At 41.6% G+C, this 25,181-nt stretch overlaps 1 protein-coding gene across 1 annotated transcript in view; it reads right to left on the bottom strand.

The window, feature by feature from the left end:
• Nucleotides 1-300: 300 nt before the first annotated feature.
• The window catches only part of DCHS2 (dachsous cadherin-related 2), a 220,853-nt gene continuing 195,972 nt past the window's right edge, over nucleotides 301-25,181 (bottom strand). The window contains exons 16-20 of the mRNA XM_074951108.1: nucleotides 20,500-20,651; nucleotides 16,903-17,033; nucleotides 14,984-15,270; nucleotides 13,404-13,542; nucleotides 301-6,830 (exon numbers count right to left, since the gene is read on the bottom strand). Of these exons, the coding sequence (XP_074807209.1) occupies nucleotides 4,201-6,830; nucleotides 13,404-13,542; nucleotides 14,984-15,270; nucleotides 16,903-17,033; nucleotides 20,500-20,651 (3,339 nt within the window). The 3' untranslated portion in view covers nucleotides 301-4,200. The remainder of the gene's footprint in view (nucleotides 6,831-13,403; nucleotides 13,543-14,983; nucleotides 15,271-16,902; nucleotides 17,034-20,499; nucleotides 20,652-25,181) is intronic.

Genomic DNA, 25,181 nt, shown 5'->3' on the forward strand with positions numbered 1-25,181 from the left:
TATTCACATTATTAAGGTCAGCCACACATGAGACAGCAATACATAGGGTTAGTGTTATTCTCTGATACAGAATTAGTAAATCGATAGATAACGAAGAAATTTACTGGAGAACTTTAATGCAAAACAAAATATCACGGGCTAGTTAGCTCATCTGGAATACAGCATGCTTTTGACAAATAGGATGCAAGTCATATCCAATTCTTTCAAAGAGGGATTAAAAAAAAAAAAGCTGTTCTTGAAGATGCAAGGAAAGCCACAAGGAAGAGCACATGGTTTGCTCACTTTTCAGGTAGACTGTGGGAAAACTGGGCGTGAACTTCCAAAACAAGGTGGTATGATCAGGCCCAAACCCCTTATTCATTATGAACCTCTTCCATGAGAAACATTTTAAAAGGAGAAAATTAAACCTGCTCAAGGCAACTTTGAAATTAGCACCCGAATAGCAATGATTGGTATCCATGTAGGGTCCTTGGAGATGAATACGGGATGAACCATTGGTTAATTTAATGTCAAGACTTATTTGTCTCATATATAGTCAGTCTAAATTCATATAACAGAACCTGTCTGTTTAGGGTATCATCTGTAGTAGATGGGGGTTGTACTGTATCCATTCCAGATTTATCAGATATGAAGTTAAGACTATGTCACCTGATCATTTACTAGGCTGCCAAATAATTTTGATTGAATGGAACCATGCATAGCATTTTTAACGACATATGCAGCAATGAGAAGAACAATTCCTGAGGTTTCCAGCACAAAGAAGAAGAGCAGAAATAATCCCTTGGGTGTAGCACTGAGACATGACGCACAAGGGAATCTGTAGAGATTCACAACCAAATCAGCTGAACATTTTGGGCTATATTCACAAGAAAACTTAGATGTGGTGATGCTCAATGTCACCCCACTTCACTTTTAGGTGTCCAGAAAATCACTGGGATTCACAAAGCCTGAGGTAGGTGCCTCGGCTAGCTTTACAAGGGGAGAGATAAGTGCCTTAGAATGGGATTCTGAGACAGGTGCTGAAGTCTGTGCTGCTGGGAAGCACCTCCAACTGCCTGAGATTCTCAGCTGCAACCCATCCTACACTTACTTAAAAATATATAGGTGTATATTTATTCCACAGTGAAACAGTTTCAGTGAGAGAGACTGAGGGAGCCCCACATAAGAATATCCCCTAACTCAGTGGTTTGAGCACTCTGTGAGGTGGGAGACCCCCTCCCTCAGGAGGAGAGGGAACTTGAACAAGGGGTCTCAAATATCCCATGCGAGTACCCTACCCACTGGGCTAACTATTACCAAGGGAACTGCTCCTTCTCCTCACTCTACTTTCTACCACACCGAGCATCCTGTAGAAAATTGCTTATAGGGCCTGATGCAGTAGGCGAAGTCTATGCAGGCTTACTGGATCGGGCCCTGCAGGCAGCTTAGTGGAAAAACGCTTTTCTTCTCCCAGTTTGTGCATTGCTCTGGGGCTAAGGCAGCTGGGTACATGAGTTAGGACTGCAGTGTGCATATTCAGAGGCAGACACACAGGCAGGTAGAGAATTTTAACTGCAAATGTGGGCACTGCAGGGTTCTGAGACCGCTGAGTGGGGGTTTTGTGAATCCCAGTGGATCCCTGTTTCTGAGATTAAAGTGTCCAGAGTGGACAGTTATGTTCCTAAGTCCTTTTGTGAATCTAGCCCTTCTACTTTTTATATATCTGATCTGCCTCAATTGTATTGGGACTTCTTCTCAATTCAGGACTTATTTTCTACCTTCCACACGTGTAACTTGTCTACCTGTTTCTGCTGATACTATTGGCGGGCACTACCTCTACACTATACCTAACAGAGAATCTTCATAGCCTGATCTGGAATGGTTACAGGAAACAGATGTACTTTAGGTCTTCAAACTTGTCCTGGATTTTACTGATGAGTTCATTTTCTATGTGCATTCCACTTGGTCTCTCAGCTAACGTAGCTAACTAGTGTATCAGTTAGTGCACACTGACTATTGTTAATTACTGAATTGCTAGTATCTATTATAGAGCTCTCGTATTACCTTTTCTGGGTGGTCACTATACGTTTTGGACATTTCTAAAGAGAACGACACTCCAGCTGTCACAAGTGATATTAGTGGGAAAAAATGGTCACCTGCATGCAGCAGCATTGTGTCCAGCACTTCATGAAAAATCAAACACAATAATGCTGTGCAAAATATTTATTCTTCCACTGATCATCTATGGATAAAGATGATTCCTACTATCATAATGTGAATAAAAATGTTCACTGCTCCTCTGTGGAGCACCAAACTCTCACTTGATCACGAGTACTGATATAGAAAACATTAATTTGGAGTTGAACCGACAGATAATTGAGCTCTGTGTGCCATTAACAGCTCCTGAAACTGTAGCGGTACATAACTGCACACCACAATGGGCACATTTCATTCTATTAACATGTTGTACAAATCAGAATCTAATAGGTCAGCAGACATTAGAACATTAACAAATGGGAGGTATGTTATGTGGATAATTTTTAACTGTTAGTAGTAAAAAAGTACATAAAATTATTTTTTAAAATATTATATTTTTAGCTACACAATTATACTTGTTATTAGCATGACATTACATTTTGGTTATTTTTATGTACATACATTTCCCACCAATACACAGTTCATAAATTAATACTGCTCATTTGGGTGCTAAAAAATAACTACAGTATCCAGAATAACCCAAAACTATTTAGTGTGAAAGTTCATAAATTAACTCTGAAATTTCAAAAACCAGACATGCATCCTGTAACAAGACAAAATGGAAAAAATACACTCTGCCTTCTTTGGAAAAAGGTCCAAGGAAGCTTATGTAACCCTGAGGTGGCCAATATAACGACCCCAAAAGCATTCTCAGTCATGGCCCTATGCCCATAAGCTTATAATTCCCTGTTCATATATTAATTGAGAATGACTACTTTCCTTTGCTTTCCCCTTCCTGGCACAGGCTTCTGGCTGACTACATTTCTGATTCTTTTCTATTTCTTTTCTTGGAAACAGTTGTTGCCTGCATACTCTTAGGAACAGTATGTTGTGTACAGATAACTTAGGAGCAATGTCAGTTTATATCCAGAAAGGATCCAAACATGTGATCATGGGCAAAGCTGCTCAGAAACCATTACACATATAATATACCCACTGATTCCAAAAGGGTAGCCACCCTTACCCTTTGTAAGGCATATTTCCCGTAGTTCACCCTGTCCTGTTCCCCAAGTGCCAATTCTGAGTTAAAATTATGGTAGAAGCATATGTATGTGTGTTTTATTGATACGATACATACACACACAGAAATAGCATAGGTTGTATGTGTGTACATATACACATAAGCTGTTATATGTATGATATATATTAGAATCATAGAATCATAGAATATCAGGGTTTGAAGGGACCTCAGGAGGTCATCTAGTCCAACCCCCTGCTCAAAGCAGGACCAATCCCCAATTTTTGCCCCATATCCCTAAATGGCCCCCTCAAGGATTGAACTCACAACCCTGGGTTTAGCAGGCCAAAGCTCAAACCACTGAGCTATCCCTCCCCCATACAGGGCTAGATTTTCTGCACCAGCTGAGATGTACTCAGCATAGTCCCAGTGATGAGTGGGGGAGTCACAGAGGCTTTATACAACCTTTATACTGCCCTGATCCTGAGACTGGAGACGCTACCTCAGCCACATTCCAAGTGGATTCCCCTACACAAGAGAAATCCGCAGGTAGCCAACTTTCCAGCTGCCACAAAAATAGCTTAAGGGAGGCAGAGAGGTATTAAAGGTAACCCTCACCAACAGTCAGCATTTTAAATTGAAATCCTCAGCGATAAACCATTAATCACAATGAAGAGTCATTGAAATCCTTAATGATAAACAATATAGCCTGTCATTTGGGTAAGTCAGCTATCAGAGACCTGGGTATGTGATTTACATTAGATACCAGGGCTTTTAGTAGATAGAAAAAGGTAATTAAAGGGCGACCCTCCCAGGTTTAGAGCGTATTTTGCAAAGAACATGATAGTGAGAAAGTTTATGACTAAAGTATCTTATCTTTTGTAAACCATAAAAAAATAAAATGAATACTGATGATATAGCTCTGACATGCTGTTTTACTCATTAAACAATGAACAAATATGTTTTAAGCCAAATTTTCCTTTAACATTTTACCAGTGGTTAATCACCTACACCTGAACTTCTTCCTCTGTTGCATGAATTTGGCCAGTTTGGCATGTTCCTGTCAGTCCTGCATCTGACCTCACTGGAGAAGCTGTAGGAGTCTGCATGGTAAGTAGAGACAGAGAAGGAGAAAAACTGGGAGTCATGGCCGGTGAAGGGTATCTAAGATTATGGATAAGGGGAGAACAAGGGTATTTTTTAAATGCCTGCCCAGGTATTATAGTTGGCAGATGTGGTGGCACTGTCCTTATGCCAGGTTGAGCTACTGATGTTATCAAGGGAGGAGGGAAAATAAAAGATTTCTTCTCCTTAGGAAAGCTATGAATTTGTAAGCTTTCATCTTTCAGTTTTGCAATATCATTAAACACAGAGGCAAGAGGCTGAAATCTGGGTTCCCAGGTAAGCAGGTAATCCCAGTTGTAACTTCCTCTAAGATCCTCATCAGAGGCTACAAGGGTTGCAAGTGATCCATACCGGGAATCCTGGCCATCAGAGATGAAGATGTATTCTCTTGTGATGTCTGTCATTATGTCTCTCTCTTTTATTCCAATTTTTTGAAGAGTTTGGGACAGAATTTTGTTATGGGCATAGTTTGGGTCACAGCCTTCTCCTCCTCCTTCATCTTTGAAGGTGTGGAAGCTCTCTGAATTTTGAGTGGCAGCGAACACATCAGTTTCTCCAGATTGACAGGATAACTGGTCAGAGTCTCTTGGAATTCCTGAGTCTGGCACGCATGAGCCTCGCTCACTTAAAGCTGAACCCAACCCCTTTCTGCATGGATGCTCATTGATCCTTTTGATTTCCTCATCTTCTGCAGTTTCCCCTTCTGCTGAGCCATGACCACTAGAATCTGAGTGCCTGCTGGGATTACCAATATCTTCCTTTTCTCTGATGCCTACCAAACTCAACCACTCTGTTATGGAGCCCATGGGAAGTGTACTACTTTCAGTGCTCTGGAGTTTCTGGCAGTCCTTAGGAATATTATCTTCATGGGTCAAGCTCAAATCAGCTGATGAAGATGATGTTTCTCTTTTCATACAGGAGTTTATCATGTCTTTTCGTTTGTATCTCAGAATAAGTGCAATAAGGCTGATGGCAAGCAGCAGGAACACTACAAAAGAGATAGTAAGGCTAATAGACAGGATGTTTACAGATGCTATGGAATAATTCTCAGGAGAGTTGGAAATATTTACCAGAACAGTGCATGTAGTGGATTTAGAGTCCAGCTTGGGGCTGTGAGCTCTTACTAACAATTCAAGGTTGTCATCTTTCCTTTTGGTACTGCTCTTCTTTCTGTGAAGAGTTCTAGTCAAGTAGATATTTCCATTGCTCTGATTTACTGAAAAGAATGGAGAAGGTTTTAACAGGGAGTAGTGAATAACTCCATCCAATCCAGCATCATTATCGGATGCTGCCACTTTGCCAACCAGCTGACCTGCTTCATTCTTCTCAGGGAGACCAAAAAAATATTGATCTTCGGTAAAAACAGGATCAAATTCATCTGTCCCTTCAACATCTACCTGAACTGTTAATGTGGCTATTGAATCACCTTTGTCTTTTGCCTGGGCTATAAAACAGTACTTATTCTGACTTTCATAATCAAGCATTTGTTTTGTTTGTATATCTCCTGTCAAAGAGTCTATGAAAAACATGTCATGATCTTGAGGAGATCCATGATCAGACAAACATGATGACTGGATTGAGTAAGTAAGGTGTCCATAGGGACCTGTATCAAAATCCAGTGCATAAACTGTGCACACAAAAGAAAAGGCAGGCAGATTTTCATGGACAACACAGTTCAGGCTGGGAAACAAAAACAGTGGAGCATAATCATTGTCATCTAGGACACTGACAAAAACAACAGAAAAAGCCACATTTCTTACATTGACCCCTCCATCAGAGGCTTGAATAGTCAAAGTGAATTTAATTGTTTCCTCATAATCCAGAGTTCTGATCAAATCCACAGAGCCAGTTTTCCCATCTAATCGAAAGTGCCCCTTGTCATTTCCAGAGATTATAGTGTAAGTGACCTCTGCATTGGCTCCTGCATCACAGTCATTTGCTGAAACCACAGTGATATGACTACCTATTGGGATATTTTCTCTGACATGAATGCGATATTCCAGATTGCTAAATACTGGTGGATTATCATTAACATCTAGTACAGTTATCAAAACAGTAGCACTGGAATTCAGGGGAGGTGTTCCACGGTCAGATGCAAGAATGATCACATGGTGAGAGGAAGCAGTTTCCCTATCCAGCGGACTACTTAAAACAAGGTTGCCAACCATCTTGTAAGGTGGTGTTGATTCAATGACACTTGTTTCCACATGGAATAGGTTATTAGTGTTGCTGCTTATAATAGAGTATTCAATGTATGTATTTTCATGTATCCAATCATAGTCAATGGCTGAAAATGTGAGGATAGTCCCTCCGACTGAGGCATCTTCACTCACACTCACATTGTATAGTGCCATTGTGAACTGAGGTGCATAGTTATTTACATCCTGTATCTGTATCTCCACTGAAGTAACAGCAGTCAAAGCAGGGTCTCCATTGTCTTTGGCTTCTATAAGAAGGTGAATAACTGAACTCTTGCCCAGGTGTGGCACTGGTTTGGCAGTAAATACTGACCCTGAAAAACCAAAAACCAAAATCAAATGAAGAACACAACAAGTTAGGTACCTATATGGATTTAGGAGCTTAACTATAGATAGCCAGGTCTGAAAATCAATCTGATATAAAGGTAGTGTGTGTGTGGGTATGTGGAGCTTTTATACAGATAAAGATATAGATTACATATAAAGATAAAAGAATATTGTTAAGGTTGCAAAGTCAAGCACTGCTGTGATAACCGGGCATACAAATGTACCCTAATTGTGAGCTCAATTGTGAAAGGTAAGTGAAAGTTTAAAAAAATGTTACAATGCACTTTTAACAATAAATGCTGATTTTAAAGGCACAAAAGGGAGACAGGGAATTAATCCAAACAAAAGGCCTACTGATATAAACTCAAGGACTGTGTTGAAATTATGTCAAAGAATTCTAATAGATTGGTGAGCCATGACTTCCCTTTACAAAAGCCATATTGACTCTTCCCCAACAAATCGTGTTTGTCTATGTTTCTTATAATTCTGTTCTTTACTATAGTTTCAATCAATATGCCTGGTTCTGAAGTTAGGTTTATTGGCCTGTAATTTCCAGGATCATCTCTGGACCTTTTTATCAAAATTGGCATCACATTAGCTATTCGCCAGTTATCTGGTACATCTAGTTTAAGTGATAGGTTACATACCATAGTTAATTGTTCTGCAATTTCACATTTGAGTTCGTTCAGAACTCTTGGGTGAATACCATCTGGACCTGGTGACTTAATTGTTTAATATATCAATTTGTTCCAAAACCACCTTATCATCACCTCAATCTGGGACAGTTCCTCAGATTTGTCACCTAAAAAGAATGGCACAGGTGTGGGGATCTTCCTCACATCCTCTGCAACAGCCTTGTCTTCCCTGAGTGTTCCTTTAGCACCCTGATCATCCAGTGGTCCCACTAATTGTTTGACGGGCTTCCTGCTTCTGATGTATTTTTTAAAATGTTTTTTGTTTTTATGTCTTTTGTTAGTTGCTCTTCAAATATTTTTTGGTCTGCCTAATTGCACTTGTAAACTTAACTTGTCAGAGTTCATGATTCTTTCTATTTTCCTCAGTAGGATTTGACTTCCAGTTTTTAAAGGATGCCTTTTTTCCTCTAATCACCTCTTTTAACTCTGTTGTTTAGCCATGGTGGCAGTTTCTTTGGTCCTTATTATTTCTTTTATTTGGGATATATATTTAATTTGGGCCTCTATTACAGTGTGTAGTGAGGCAGAGGGGCCCCCCTTTGAGCCTGAGATGCAGGAACCACTATATTCTCCTTGGTGGGAGGAGCCAAGCCAGCCCCACCCACCACACCAGAAGCAGAGGTTTGGGACAGGAAGTATAAGAAGTGAGCCCTTTAGCGCAGTTGGGCTGGAGTCAGTGAAGGACGCAGATGTCTCTAGCCCACTGCAGGACTCCGGACCCTGAGCTGTGCTCTGCCCTGGAGGAGGAGACTAAGAGTGGAGAGGAGCTGCTGGGAATGCCATCTGTCACCTACCCCAAGGAGACTGAGGACTTGCCAACTACGGCGCCACACCAGTGGCCTGTGGTAGGAAGTAACCCAGGGGAACCAGACATTAGTCAGGTTGTGCTGTTACCACACGAGTCAGCATGTTTTGGCAGGAACCCTGCTACCTTAGTGGCGGGATCCCCTGCCACTGTTAGGGCCCTGGACTGGGATCCGGTGGAGTAGGGTAGGCCTGGGTCCCCCTACTTTCCTGTCACCAGCCCCAGCACTTGAGTGGTGGCATACTCCCTGCAGGCTGGAAGGCCTGTGATCTATTTGTGGCTTGCCCCACCCAAAGACTGCAAGCCCCTCGACTGTGTGTGCTGTATGCCCTAGCCAGGAGGCTAGGTTACAGACTGCTTAATTGCAAGTAGTGGCTCCATAAGGCCCATCAGACCTTGGAAGAATTTTACTCTTTGAGTGGGACACTGCTGAATTTTCAATAGATACTGGTTTAATTTGAGAAATGTGTCCTGTGGTAGAAAGGCTCTCCCACCACAGAGTCCAGTACACAACCTGTAAAGGGAGGGCAAAGAACTGACTCTGGGAGATTTAGAGCCCCAGGTCTGAGAAAAGGTTGGTTGTAAAGACAATATGACTTAATAAGACCTCACACAGAGCAGCCTTCAGTAGCCAATCACCCAAACAGAGGTAAACAAAACTACCCTGATTCCTCAGATGAGCCGCTACCACAGAGAGGCACATTATAAAAACTCTGGGCACCATGGAGAAGCTAAATGGAAGTGCCTGATACTGCTGAAGTGTCCTGCTGCCAAGAAAAGAAGGTACTTGCGATGAGTGTGATGAATCAATATATGAAAATAGGTGTCATTTGGATCAAGGGTCATAAACCAATCCAGGACAAATAGCAAAGTGGATTAGGGAGGCCAAAGTCAGCATACAGAAACGAGACTTCCGAACATATTTGTTCAAGTACCTTACATCTAGTATTGGACAAAACCAATCGTTGTTCTTCTGCACCAGAAAGTAATAGGAATAAAAGCCCTGATCCCTCAGGTATTTGGACACAGTCCTATCAGAAGCCATTTTTCTACTTCTGCAAGCAGAATAGCCTTGTGAATGGGGTCCCTGAAGAGGAAAGGGTAAGGGAATCTGTGTGGAGGGAGGGCAGTTGTTTGAATTATATGGCATAGTCCCTTTCTACAATCTTTAGGACCCACAGGTCGATGTAATCTACCTCCATACATTGATAAAGTGGGCTAGCCGTCTCCAAAAAAAGGGGTAGACTGGACTTGAATAACTAGCTCCCGACTCTTGATAGTCCCATCAAAACTGAATCTTGCTGCTTCGCAACAAAGATTCTGACATGGAAGGAGGTTGTTTAGATTTAAATATGGATTAGAAAGGCCTCTTTCTATGCTGACTCTGGAAAACTGCAGGATGCTGATACTGTGGGCATCTTTTACTCGATGAGATGTACGACAATGAAGAATGGGGATAGGACTCCCTCTGGTACCAGAAAGGAGTAGAGGGGCTCCTCCTAGCAGAGGGAATCAAACCCAGAAAGAGGGCTGTCAATCTCATGTCCTTTAGTTTTTCCAGTAATCTGTCTTTTCGCTCAAAAGACCCTCCCTTTCAAAAGGGAGATCCTACAGCTTAAGTCTAGTGTCTAGCGCTAGAGAGGAAGAATGAAGCAAAGCTTCCTGATGGTCACAACAGACACCAATGCTTTGCCAGCAGTGGCCAGAGTGTCACAGGAGCCCTGGGGAAGTGCTTGGCTACATTTTGACCCTCCATTAAAATGGCATTTGCCAACCCTTCTTCTGTCATCAGGTAAGTCCTGTAAAAACAATGTAATCTTCTCCCTGAAATGGAATTGGTAGCGGACCATGAGCTCCTGATAATTCGCCAGCCTAATACAAAGGAACAATGAAGAGAACACCGTTCTCACCAGGAGTCAATTTTTTCCCCCTCCTTATCAGCTTGGGTGGCTGGGGTTGTCAAGATCTTGCCCTGTTACTGACAGCAGCCACCACCAATGAGTTACATCTATCAGACAGGTATGAAAGTAAGAAAATCTCTCAGAGGATATTTGATACAACTTCTCAGCTTTTTTGGAGACAGGTTGACAAGAAGCAAGAGCAGACCACATGAATTTAGCCAGCTGTGGCAAATCAACCAAAATGAGTATGGATATTCTACTCCTAGAAGTAACACCATGGACATCAAATGCTGGGTGTGAAGTCTCTTCCACTGGCACAGCAGGTAGAGTCAGAGTGAATACCATATGATTCACCAAATTGTGGAATTGTGCACTGGTGTCAGAAGACGAGGAGGCTGAAGCCACCTCCCAGTGTTCACCTATTGATAAGTCAAGTTCATAGTCTGTTTCTAAATTCTCCTGGTCAAAAAGGGTGACTCTACCTCTCTTTCTTCCTCCTCCGACAGTATTTCAGGCATCATTGTCTGTAGTGTCGATGGATCTGGAGGAGTTGGATCCAAGGAGCTCTGGACTGCCAGTTGCTTAGTAGATGAAACATTAACTTTCCATCTATGTAGAGGATAACTGAAAAAATCCTGAGGTGGCCCACAATAAGGCAAAGGGCTCCAGGACGGCCAGTCTCCCCAGTAACTGGGGTTTGGCAACATACCTAAAGGAGACAGATTAAAGGGTGGTAGAAAGCAAACCACTGGTCTCTGCATTCTTTCTCTAGCCTTCTCCGAGATAGAGTGCATCGGGGATAATGGATCCGAAGTGAGGAATGTAGATCCAGCTCTCTGTAGAGACCCTGTAGAGGTCCTATGAGGAGAAAGGCTACAGTGTTCAAGAGGAAAAACAGCCACCGCCTCTGGCCTCTTCTTCCTAACAGGAGATGAAGAAGAAAAACTTGGAACTGGGAAAACATACCTCCGTTTAGAAATCTTGCACTTCACACTTGGATGAAACACATGAACTGGAGCTGAAAGGTGGACTTGGGCTGCCATGGTGACAGAGCTTTCCAAAACCAAGAATGTAGTCAGAACCAACACAGGAACCAGAGCAGGAACTGACAGCTGATTTGAAGAATTGGACAACATGGGATCGGATGATACATCTGAGTTCATCTCCCTGACTACTGAAGCTGGAGGTGAAACAAGTCTCTGCATCGAAATCAAAGCACCCTTTGCAGAACTGGATGGATCTGATAGTTCTGATGCCTGGGAACTGGCATGGCTAACAGTGGCTGCCTTGCTCCTATATCTCTTTTTCTTCAGTGCCCCAACAGCTGGAACCAAAGGTGCTGACAGCCCATGTTCTAACACATCAATCGTATCGTTTTTCTGGATCTGGAAGTGCAAGTCAGAACTGCCCTGGCCTTGCAGCCACAGGGGTTCTGTGGGGATTGGATAGCTGCGAAGCACAAGGTACAATACCAGTGAGGGTGGCTGTAGTGTCTCTAACCTCTCTTCCAGAACTGGGGCAGTCTAATCCCAACCATGTGACCCTTGGTTTGAAGATGGGTAACCTCAGGGGCTTGACTGAAGGAGTTGCAGGAACTAAGTCTGGCACCGACAGGGGTCGAAGTTTCTTGGAACCCTTCAGCCATTTGGAACTGCTGGGGCCCACACGGACTGTGACTGGTATCTTAGACCTTGAATCTTAGGTTTGGATGGATCCAGAGGGTCTAGCCTTGAAGGCTTTCTTGAGCAGGAGGAGCTGCAAAGGAGTCTTCCTATCCTTGCCGGTAGTCTCAATGGACCTGGAGGAGTTGGATCTTCTTGGAGAAAGGTTTGGTAGCTTGAACACCCAAAAGGCAAGTGGCCTTCTCCCAGGCACTTGAGGAACCACTTATGGTCGTCAGATGCTAGGAAAGACAGCCGGACAGGAAGCTAAACTCTTAATATCCAGCTTTTACTGCATCTTCGATTCAGCCACACTCTGGAATGGGGAAGAAAATTCTGACTAACTACTAAAACAAGCTAACATTAACTATCTTTAAAAGAAAGAGGCCTCTGACCCTGAGGAAACAGGAGAACTTCACATCCCTCCAGGCACACAGTAGGAAGGAACTGAGTGCTCTTGCCTTATATAGCTTTGCCCTCAGATCATTGGTGACACTGAGGAGAGGGGCGGGGGCACATGAGAGCACTCTAGCTGATACTTCTAGAAGAAGGTTCTATGGCAATGCACTGCAGTACCGAGCGGGAATATGCAGAGCCACTTGAAGGGCAGCAAGTAATAAGTGATTTGAATGCACTCAAATTGAATAAGTGTCCCCATGCTGTTTTTACAGTGTACAGTCAGCTCTAATGGCTATCTCCAAAATCCATTTAAAATATATAGTAGCAACAATTTTTCTGTATAAACAAATACACACGAGACATTAGCAGATTTAGATGCTAGTTTCTGAAGAGAATGATATTCTTCAGAGAGGCCTTTCTTGTGTTAAAAACCTTAGTTATAAATTCCATTTACAATTACTACATAACACAACACAAGTCATGTATAGTATTAGCTGTTCCAGTCTTCAGAAACATTAGACCTGAGCACAAACACTGCACACAAGCCTCACTGTAAATATAAGTAGTACAACTGGCACTTAGAAGATATTGATTAAGCATGAACACTAAATCAGCTTAAACTTAATGCAAGAGTTATGGTAGCTTTCATATTAAATCATGGTAGAGGAATAGTCTACAGGATGCTGAGACTAGTAGCTTTGTACCTAGCCTGAGGATAGACAAAGGACTTCAGTCTTTAGTGCTATCAGTTCTTTAGCTTTCAGCAGCACTACTTCCATCACCTTTGCTTCACATAAGTTCTGGCTGAGGTTCACAGTAGCTATGTGGATAAATCGAGTGCTATACTCCCAGATGCCATCAGTTTCTCAGCTCTCATAAGCAGTCAGTTGATCACCTTATTTCCCCTCCGCTATGGCAGAGGTATACTAAAGGAGTGTCACTGTGACTCCTTCAGGTGCCCTTTACTTATGGATAAACAGAGGACTGCAGGCACCAAAGGCATGCAGAACTCTGATCACCAATAATAACATTTGGCAATGGAATATGAATTTTCAGTCTATATGCCCTTACTTCATAATAAATTGTGTAACAAACTCACCATTTGTGTGATCAATTGAAAATCCCTCATAAGACGACAAAATTTTGTAGGAAATAATTCCATTATGCTCTGAATCTCTGTCTATAGCAGAGACAGTCAGGACAGAAGTACCTACAGGAGCGAGCTCAGGCACGGTCACCTGAAGTGTAACCAAAAATGAAATGTTTGATAAGAGTAACATAAAAGGTCTTGGACACAGCAAGTTACATTTTTGTTGATTTGATTAAAGAAAACAAATACAGTTCCGAGCTTCGCGAAAGGTTTCACCTGCCGATTTCCTTAAGCTTAAAAAAGCTAACAGGGCTGAGATACTAAAACAATGCTGGCAACCAGTCCAAGATTCAGAGTGAACTATATTTTTTTAATAAAATTATCTATTTGAGATTTCATTCTGACCATTATTTCTTCTGAAGTAGTTCAGTGAGTTAGAGAGTTTAAAATGTCTCTCACTGCAACAAAACACTAATGGAAGCAAGGCTCCTCACAATATTGCAGCTCAATTTAGTTTCCCTTCCATGGATATCTTGTTTTTAGTACATGGAATAGAGTTCTGAGGCCTATTTTGAATTATTCAGTTGACCATATATTGTCCTGGTCCCTTAAAAGATTGTTATATGCTCTAAAAATCCAAGTGCCACAGCACTTAACAATCAACAGATCACTGTTATAATTTAGTTTTTGCGAACTGCTTACTTTCTTCACAGAATCTTGGAAAACATGGAAGCATTTTCCTCTTTCATGTATTTCCATTATTTGAAGCCCACATGCACTATTTTTATTATCAAAATTTCCTTTCACCTTTTCAATCAAACTTCTAATGTTTATATGATACAGCAGCTATCTCCCTCATAACTTCAAATGTTACACATCTAGTTAAAATCACTTTAATACATGGATTATATGCATTTAAATCCATATACAGAATAAAAATGAAAACCTGAGAATACAAGGGGTAAACATTTCAGTGCAATGAACAGGTAATGAGATATGCTTTTATACTTTGAGTGCAGGGGAGCTGTGTATTCTTACTGTCCAAGAAACACATCAAAATCACAATCTTTGGGCCAGAAACTCAGTTGGTTTATAATAGTGTAGTTGATTGAACAATACTTATTTCCTTCAGTTAAAAATCTTGCATAGTGTTTAGTGCTTCCCAAAACCATTCTGCAAACACAGAAGATAAAAGGGACATAGAAAGATTTCTCACTCTTGATCCCTATTCAAATCCAGCAGAAGACAACATTAACCAACAGTTATTACCAATTGCTGGCTGCTTGGTGGCCTATATGAACAGAGTGTGGTGGTCTCAATCAAATTTGTTATGGATAGATATTTACACCATAAAAAAAATAGCACTAACTGGCACTCTTCTGGGCAGTCTCAACAATGAGTCTAGAGAATGAATAAGCCTGGAAATGTAACTAGCCCCTCTAGGTCAGATTGAGGTGTACTTGAAGTGCTGCCCCTGCCGATGCTGTAGTGGTTTGGTGGATAGACAGAGGTCCTCCCTCTCCTAAGTGGTCATATACATCTTTCAAGAGCATTTACACATATGGTGTCTCTATTTGCAACCTTCTTACCTGATATGAATACTGAGTAAATACTGGTGGGTTGTCATTGACATCCAAAACTTGGATGGTGAGCTCTGCTTCTGTTTGATGCACAGAATCTGACACACTAATCCACAACTCATACTGAGCAGTTTCTTCAAAATCTAATGGTTTCACCAGTGTGATCACTCCAGTGTGTTGATTAATAGCAAATTTCATTCCCGGGTTACCATCTTCCGTAAAGCTGTAGAGAAGAGCTGGGCTTAAATCCACATCATTTGCAGAAACCTGAGTCACTACGAAACCAGGTGGGGCATCTGAAACAGTGATGTTCAAAATAAATCTAGTTAGTTGAAGTATATATAGTTAGTTGAAGTACATTTTGTAAATTTTAGTTAGTTGAAATATATTTTATAAATTTTAGATTTTACATGCATAGTATTTTTACAGTATTTTTGGCATATTTTGGCTTAGAATCTTGGTATATCTTAGAATAAGAGCAAGATATGGGCATGCTATATAAAGCAAATATCAGGAGGTACAGTAACCCTGCTTCATTCCTCAGAAATGTGACCTTTAACTTGTATTTTATTTTAGACTTTCAGCCCTATTGTATCCCACAAAGACTACTCCTTCAAGGGCAACAGGAAAGTATATAATTTTCTACATAGAGTTTCCTATGAATTGCTCAAATAGGGGATAGTGACTTATTGAGAGGAAAGCCTGAGGCCAGGTCTACATTCAAAATTTAAGTTGACCCAACTATGTCACTCAGGGGTGTGAAAAATCCACAACCTGAGTGACATAGTTAAGCTGACCTAACCCTGGGAGTAGACAGTGGTAGATGGATGGAAGAATTCTTTTGTCGACGTAGTTACCACCTCCTGAGGAGGTGCATTAACTACACTGACAAGAGAACCCCTCCTTTTGCTATCATGAGTGTCTACACTGAAGTGCTATAGTGGCTCAGCTGCACCACAGTAGCAGTTCAAGTGTAGATAAGCCCAGATGCAACTTTTGTCAGAATATTTGGGTAAAGCATAAGTATCCTTTTGTCTTTGTGGAACCAGGGCATGCAACTCCTAGGCTCTCCTGGATGAGGTAATGGTCAGTGGACATGAGATGTTCAGCAAAAGTTGGTACAGGACACAAGATCCTGAGGGCTCAATGGGCCCTTCCATGAGTTTGGGAAATGAGGACAAGATAGTTTAAGGCCAACATTCTCAAATTTGGTGCTAAACTCAGATATCTAAATAGAAGTGGCCTGACTTACAGCCACATGAAAAAATACAACTTTGATACACTCTGTCAACAGGAGCTGTGGATGCGCAGCATTTCTGAAAATCAAGCTACTTATTTAGGTGCTTAGATAGTGACAGAAGTGCCCAACATGACACATACAAGTTAGAAAAGTTTGGCCTAAGTGGTCCAAGGTCACATAAGAAGTCAGATGCTGAGCTGGCACTAGAACTCAAGAACTCCAATCTCCATGCTCATCTACTAGGCCATGCTGCTGAATCTTTCTAAAGAAAGGTCTCATATTATGGAAAGAAAATGTTTCCTTCAAAATAATAAAATTCCAAAGATTTTTTTCACAGAGTTGGCTTTAACAGCATTTTTTTCTATTAAAAAAAAAGATAAATTTAAGACATCTGTGGAATTTGAGCCTGGAGTCCACAGAGAATATACCACAGCTGTATTTTTTTTTTTTTTTTAACATTTCCTGTATTTTGGCTCCAAACTGTTCCTAAATATAATGTCCAAAGATTAAGAATCATGCCTTTCAAAGCAAAAGCAGATCATATTTACTTCAATATTTCTGTTAATATTGCCATGATTTTTTGAGATTTCTTCCACTATAACATTAAGTTACAAAACAAAATGAAAGGTAATATCTTGATCTGACATTCCCTTGACTCAGTAACACTTTTCTGCACCGTCACACTTACTTTCAGAGACTCCCACTTTGCCTAGTGGTTGGATTGTTGGGGTATTGTCATTAACGTCGACTACCTGTATCGTTACTATGCTTGTAGCAGAAAGGCTGGGGGTTCCTCTATCAGCAACTTGCACAACTAACCTAGTATTGAAAGGAAGTCACAGTTGTCACACGCAGCCAGAAATAACAGAATTATTCAACAGTGATTTCAAACGTACAAAACAAAAATGAAAAATGATGAGATTAGCTAATATGTCTTACCTTTCTTCTTGCCATTGCCAAAATCACATTTTAATTTCCAATATACAAATGAGTGACTACAATTTTATTTTTTGAAGGTTGAAAGAACAAAGTCCAAGGGGACCTAGGTGACAAAGACATACTGAACCCAATGAAACAATGTAACAACTGCTGTAGGATTGACTAGAAAGTCAAAAAACTCAGGGTGAAATTCTGGCCCCATTTAAGTCAATGAAAGAATTCCTATGGACTTCAATGAGGCCAGGGTTTTCCCATCAGCATATAAAACAAGCATCTACTTGTAGGTCTTCATTAAACACCTGGACAAGGAACTGCTGTGGATTCTTCTAACATTACTTTCATTTTCCTAGACAATGTAACAAAGAAAACAGTGATCCAATCAAACAAAAAATCATAAAAAGAAATTTGCTCTTGACATTGTTTCTCAGAATTAACTTATATACAATCAAGACCAAATTGCTTATTATAAACAAAGATGGATAAAAAAAAAATCCCCAGAAAGGGAATTTAGGGTTGAATCTAATTCAGCTCCATGGATTGTTCTATAACTCCTTTAAAAAAAAAAAGATGTGGTCAGAAGGTCAGACTAAACAAAGGTATATACACTGCAGGGCTTAGCAATGTCAAATGTTTTATACAGTATAAACATTTAAATGGCAAACAGCACTTTCTCTGTCTCCCTTGTTGAGTCTGAAGAGTTAAACTCTTCCTTCATCTTACAAGCACTTTCTGATGAAAGTGACAAATAAATAGTGACTTTCTTAATGTTCACCTGACAATACTGAACACCAAAGCTGTAATTCAAGCTGTGGATTCTACTGCCATCATGAACCACATATGCTGTACTCTGAATTTTCTTGCTGTTTATGACACCAGCAGAACACAAAACTTGAATTACAGACTTGTATTCAGTTGGTAACCATCTATGTAATTCCATACAGAAGGCCTATCTGGTCGAGAATGAATATTTTCAAGGTACACATGGAAATGTTTTACTAAAAATAATAATTTTCAGTGGAAAAAAAATCTCATAAAATCATCTCAGTCCAGACATTAAAATTAAGGTTCTGTCAACACTTTTATTAAAACCCTCTATTTCAAAGGACTTAGAAATTCTGGGGGATGAAAATGTCTGATTTAGCTGAAACAAGCAACTGTTTTCAAATTTTGAGAGGAAAAAATGTAATTGGGCCATTTTGAAAAACATTTAAAAAAAACAGTCAGAAAAACATTTTTTAGAACAGTTTCTGTTGCTCTTCTGATTCCTTTTACTAAAAATAAGAAACCACAGATTATTAAGAATGAAATGATATATAAACAAACATCAAACAGAATTTACATTAAAAGAATGTTATGGTTCTGATTTAAATACTAAATAAAAGCAAATTCACATTTAAGGACACAAGTAGGTATCATTACATTAACAACATGAATGCTTCATTAACTGAGAATTTCCTTTAGAGGATTCATTTCAAATACCATTTTAAAGCATTATTTCAGCAAACTAAATCTTTCTACTATTGTAGATACATTAAAAATAATGATGGATCCTCTTGGCTCAGGAGAAAATGAAAAATAAATTAAATGAAATATTCTGGGCATTATGTTCACACAAAATCATTCCTATAGGAGACTATTGCCATAATTATACTGATATTTTTAAAAAGTCACATTCTGGTAATACAGTTGATGTCGTTTTCTAAATTCTGACTGGATAATTAAAAATCTGAGGCCCAGTAGGAAAAGAGAACTTGTATATGCATTAGCTGGTGCTACAGCCATATGAAAAAAGTCACAATTTCAATGGTACAATATACAGTAATTTAATTTCTTAGAGAACTGTAGTATATAAAACTGGTTTGCTATGATAAACAATTGACATATCTTTACTTGCATGCTTTCTTTACTTTGTAATTCTAATTATGGCATGATGTGTAATGTAAGAGTCAAGTTCATTTGATTATGAATTTGGGAGTTGCAGGAGAAACACAACAAAACTAAGTACAAAAAAGCTTATAGATGAAAATTCAAGTACCTTCCACATGGATAGAACCCGGGTAACAATAGTCAAAGCAGAATTAAGAACAAATTCAACCTTAACTATAGCAGTCAACACATTGCTATTTCTGGGATTAGCAGTGTTCTCTTTATGTTGATACTGATGTAACTGGGTTTATACAGCGAAACTGGCTGTACAATTCTTGCTAATTAAGTAGAAATCAAGGAAATGTTCTTACTGCTGTAAGGGATCACTCCTATTGTCCATGTGAAAGCAAACTTCGTATTAAATGAAGTGGGAATTTGTCTGAAAAGACTTCACAATGGACTTTAATGTACTTTCATGCAGGGGTTGAACTGGAAAAAGAATGTTCATGGTAATCTTCCAAACTTCTCCCACTTGAGGTACCGAAATAAGACACTATTCTCAGTAGTTGGCATAGTTGTTCAAAGCAGGATCATGCCATGAATGATCTCTGAGCTTGGCTCACCCTGACTAGGGTCCAAATATACCCATGACCTCTGCATGGCTCCTTGGGCTCGGCTTCCCCTCAGTGTAGCACAAAGGCCTAGGTGGGCTCCTTGGGCTTGGCGGCTTCTTGACTGGGGAGAAAAAGTAAGTGGTGGTATTCTTTCCTGCATCCATCCATTCATGACACCAAAATGAACAGTCCTTCACAGCAGACTGTGTAGACCTTCTTTATATGATACCTTTTCTTTCTTACACACTTTGATGAGCAGTTGGATTCTTTCCAACCATATCAGCTAGAAACGTATTCTATTTTTCTCAGAATGACAGCTGGGATTCTAGAGAAGAAGGCAGCTGTGGGAACTGCTGGAAATGCTGTTTCATCACATCCCATTGAAATTCTACAATATTATATCACTCACTATTGAAAACGTATCTGCCATACTGTAAAAGAAACTGCCAATAATGGCTCTTAAAAATCTCTTCCTCTTTTGTGTTAAAAATGGCTTCTTTTACCAAAAAAAAAAGACCACAGTGCTGAAGAACAGAAAAGAGTAATTCTGAATTACCTATCTTGACATTCAATTCCTGCCCCTGCACACATGGCCATATGTCAACGTAAACAGGGTATCTTGAAAGATCTATTGTGCTTTTGTGTCAGTGTGTGCTGTAGCTGATTTAACAAGGTTATGTTTTTACTCCAAAAACAGAGAAGTACTCCGTGATGACATTCACTATTGCTATTGAGTTTACATGGTGGGTGTTCCAATACACAGAGATGGGCAGCATAAAACCCTAAGACAGACAGCATGAGCAATATCAATTTGAGGTAAACACAATTAGCAACAATATATATTTTATGCAGACACTGTACACAACCTGTATGATGAAATGTCTTCGTGATTCAGGATTGCATTAGTTGCTAAAATCCCCCGTGTTGAATCAATCAGGAATGTTTTGTTTTCATTACCAGATAAAATTGAATACTCAATTTCTCCATTTAGCCCACTGTCAAGGTCAGCTGCAAAAATCTGTTTGGAAAGAAGATCCATGCTTAATCTCAGATAACAAACTCCAATTTCAAAAAGCAAAGTGTTACATCACATATATCTATTTCTGCCAGTTAGCTGCATTTTGGCCACACAGATTAAAAGGGACAATCAAATAGCTTAGGCCCCAAATTTTGTGGATTAGCCCAGGGGAAGTTACCAAGCCCACGATGAATGGAAATATTTTTACAAAATAAAAACAACTCAATTTTCTTCTATTAATACATTCTGCTGCAGAACTGAAATTTCAAACAATAAAGCAAGAGGTGGCTGAGTTGATGTGTTCTTGAGTAATTATTTCTATGCTGCTGCGTGGTTACTATGGGTATGTCTACACTGTGAAATTAGGTCGATTTTATAGAAGTCTATTTTTAGAAATCGATTTTATACAGTTGATTGTGTATGTCCCCACTAAGCGCATTAAGTCGGCGGAATGCATCCTCACTACTGTGGCTAGCATCTAATCATGGAGCGGTGCACTGTGGGAAGCTATCCCACAGTTCCCGCAGTCTCCGCTGCCCACTGGAATTCTAGGTTAAGCTCCCAATGCCTGATGGGGCAAAAACATTGTCACTGGTGGTTTTGGGTACATGTCGTCAGTCTCCCTTCCCTCCCTCTGTGAAAGCAACTGCAGACAATCATTTTGAGGCCTTTTTTCCGGGGTTACCCATGCAGATGCCATAGCAAGGCAAGCATGGAGCCCGCTCAGCTCACCACTGCTGTTGCATGCATTGTAAACACCTTCTGCATTATACTGCAGTATGTGCAGAACGTGGCTAAGAGACGGCAGCACGAGGACGATTATGAGGAGGACATGGATAGAGACATTCCTGAAAGTACGGGCTGTGGCAATTCGGACATCATGGTGGCAGTGGGGTTGGTTGATACAGTGGAACGCCGATTCTGGGCTCGGCAAACGAGCATAGACTGGTGGGACCACATAGTCTTGCAGGTATGGGATGATTCCCAGTGGCTGCGAAACTTTCGCGTGCATAAGGCCACTTTCCTGGAACTCTGCGAGTTGCTTTTCCCCACCCTGAAGCGCAGGAATACCAAGATGAGAGCTGCCCTGGCAGTTGAGAAGTGAGTGGCAATAGTCTTGTGGAAGCTTGCAACGCCTGACTGCTCCCGGTCAGTCGGGAATCAATTTGCAGTGGGCAAATCTACTGTGGGGACTGCTGTGATCCAAGTAGCCAGTGCAATCACTGATGTTCTGCTATCACGGGTAGTTACTCTGGGAAATGTGCAGGTCATAGTGGATGGCTTTGCTGCAATGGGGTTCCCTCACTGTGGTGGGGCAACAGATGGAACGCATATGCCTATCTTGGCACCGGACCACCTTGCCAACCAGTACGTAAACCGCAAGGAATACTTCTCAATGGTGCTGCAAGCACCGGTGGATCACAAGGAACGTTTCACCTACATCAACAAGGGATGGCCGGGAAAGGTGTATGACGTTCGCATCTTTAGGAACTCTGAGCTGTTTGAGCAGCTGCAAGAAGGGACTTACTTCCCAGACCAGAAAATTACCGTTGGGGATGTTGAAATGCCAACAGTTATCCTTGGAGACCCAGCCTACCCCTTGCTCCCATGGCTTATGAAGCCATACACAGGCAGCCTGGACAGTAGTAAGGAGCAGTTCAACTATGTGCTGAGCAAGTGCAGAATGGTGCTAGAATGTGCCTTTGGACATCTAAAAGCTTGCTGGCGCTGTTTGCTGACTAGATTAGATCTCAGTGCAAACAATATTCCCATTGTTATTACTGCTTGCTGTGTGCTCCATAATATCTGTGAGAGTAAGGGGGAGATATTTATGACGGGGTGGGAGGTTGAGGCAAATCACCTGACTGCCAATTTTGAACAGCCAGACACCAGGGCGATTAGAAGAGTACAGGAAGGTGCGCTGCACATCAGAGAGTCTTTGAAAACCAGTGAAAACCAGGCCAGTCTACGGTGTGACAGTTGTGTGCGTTTCTCCTTGATCCAGACCCGCCCCTTTTGTTGATTTTAATTCCCTGTAAGCCAACCATCTCCCCCCTTCAATCACAGTTGGCAAAGGAAATAAAGTCACTATTGTTGTGAAACCATGCATTATTGTAGCCACGCTACAAATCAAAACTGTTTGAATGACAGCCTTCTGTTGCTTGGGCCATCCTCTGGGGTGGAGTGGCTGGGTGCCCGGAGCCTCCCCACTCCCGTGTTCTTGGGCGTCTGGGTGAGGAGAATATGGAACTTGGGGAGGAGGGCAGGCGGTTGTACAGTGGTTGCAAGTGGCGGTCTGTGCTCTTGTTGGCTTTCCTGCAGCTCCACCAGATGCCTGAGCATGTCCGTTTGCTCCCCCATTAGCCTCAGCATTGCATCCTCCCTCTTCTCATCGTGCTCACTTAATGCTTTCTTGGACTCTGCCACTGAATGCCACCATGCATTCAGCTGTGCCCAATCAGTGCAGGAGGACTGCATGAGCTTGGAAAACATGTCATCGAGAGTGCGGTTTTTTTTGCCCTCTAATCTGCGATAACCTCAGGGACGGAGATGATAGGGGGAGCATAGAAACATTTGCATCTGCAGGTGGATAAAAAGGGAGCGTAAAATTTAAGATGATACGTTTCTGAGAAAAAAAGGGAGACTCTTTCACAGTGAATCAAGCAATTCACAGCAGACAGCACATGTGCTTTGGGTACAAGGTCGCATTTTGCCTTTTATATTGAGTGCCTGCTGGTAATGGTGACACATCACACACAGCTGGGCAACAGAATTCAGTTTCCAGGCAGCCATGGTAAGCCAAAGGGTACTGGCTTCTAATGCCTTCATAACATGTGGAAATGGTTTCAAACTGCTGTGTCCTCCTTTCCTATAGCAAGCAATGCTGGTTGGGTTTGCTATCTAAAAGGAGGGGCTGCGGTTTTCGGGTGGATGTGCAGCACACAGCTCCCCCCCACCCCTCCGCATGGCTATTTGGGATGATCCCTTCACCCCCCCCACTGCGTGGCTATGGGATGATCCCTTTTAGCCAAGCGCAAACAGCCCAGCATGAACGGGGTCCTTTTACTGTTCCCTTACAAAAATTCCCCTATTTCAACCAGGTGACCATGAATTATATCACTCTCCTGAGGCTAACACAGAAAGATAAAGACTGAATGTTGCTTGAATGCGACCAAAACCCAGGACCATTCGCTGCCAAGCTTTGTGCTGCAATGATTCCAGACTACTTGCTACTGGCTTGGTGTGGTTAAAGTGTCCTACCGTGGAGGACCAAATAAGGCAGCCTTCCCCAGAAACCTTCTGCAAAGTCTCTCAGAGTACCTCCAGGAGAGCTTCATGGAGATGTCCCTAGAGGATTCTCGCTCCATCCCCAGACATGTTAACAGACTTTTCCAGTAGCTGTACTGGCCGCGAATGCATCCCGAGTCTTCAGGGAAAATCAAACATTAAACACTATTGCTTTTAAACCCTGTAGTGTAGTTACAAATATGCACTCACCAGAGGTGCCTTCTCTGCCTTCAGGGTTGGGGATCCTGCCTTGGGAAGGTATTGGCTCCAGGGTGATGAAAAGGTCCTGGCTGCCAGGGAGAATGGATTCACCGCTTGCCTGCTGCACATTCTCCTCCTCATCATCCACAAAATCCTCCTCCCTGTTGCGTGAGACTCCCCCCTTGAAGGTGTCCATGGACAGTGGTGGGGTAGTGGTAGGGTCTCCCCCTAGAATGCCATGCAGCTGATCATAGAAGCGGCATGTATGGGGCTCTGACCCGGAGCGACCATTTGCCTCCTTTGTCTTTTTGTAGGCTTGCCTGAGCTCCTTCACTTTCACGTGGCACTGCTGTGTGTCCCTGTTGTAACCTCTGTTCCTCAACGCCCTGTGTGATTTTGGCATATATATTAGCATTTCTTCTTTTTGATCAGAGTTCTGCCTGCACAGATTCTTCTCCCCATACAGCAATCAGATCCAGTGTCTCCCGTTCACTCCATGCTGGAGCTCATTTGCGATTCTGGGAGGACTGCATGGTCACCTGTGCTGCTGAGCTCGCCATGCTGAGCAAACAGGAAATGAAATCCAAAAGTTCCTGGGGCTTTTTGTGTGTACCTGGCTAGTGCATCGGAGTTGAAAGTGCTGTCCAGAGTGGTCACATTGGAGCACTCTGGGATAGCTCCCGGAGGCCAATAACGTCGATTTGCGTCAACACTACCCCAAATTCGACCTAGCAAGGTCGATTTTAGAGCTACTCCCCTTGCCGGGGAGGAGCACAGAAGTCGATTTTAAGAGCCCTTTAGATCAACGGAACGGGGTTGCTTGTGTAGACGCATTCATTATAAAATCGACCTAACGCGGCTAAATTGACCTAACCCTGTAGCGTAGACCAGGGCTATTAGTAGATTGTCAGTCTCTGTTATGTGTGTGTACAGTCACTAGCACAATAGGGTCCTGAGCCCTGGTCAGGAGAACCTAAGTGCTATTACAAATAAATGAAATAATAATTATTAATGCTTAAGGCATCTTTCTGTAGGCTATTA

This window comes from Natator depressus, chromosome 4 (assembly GCF_965152275.1).
Source record: "Natator depressus isolate rNatDep1 chromosome 4, rNatDep2.hap1, whole genome shotgun sequence".
Lineage (NCBI taxonomy): Eukaryota > Metazoa > Chordata > Testudines > Cheloniidae > Natator > Natator depressus.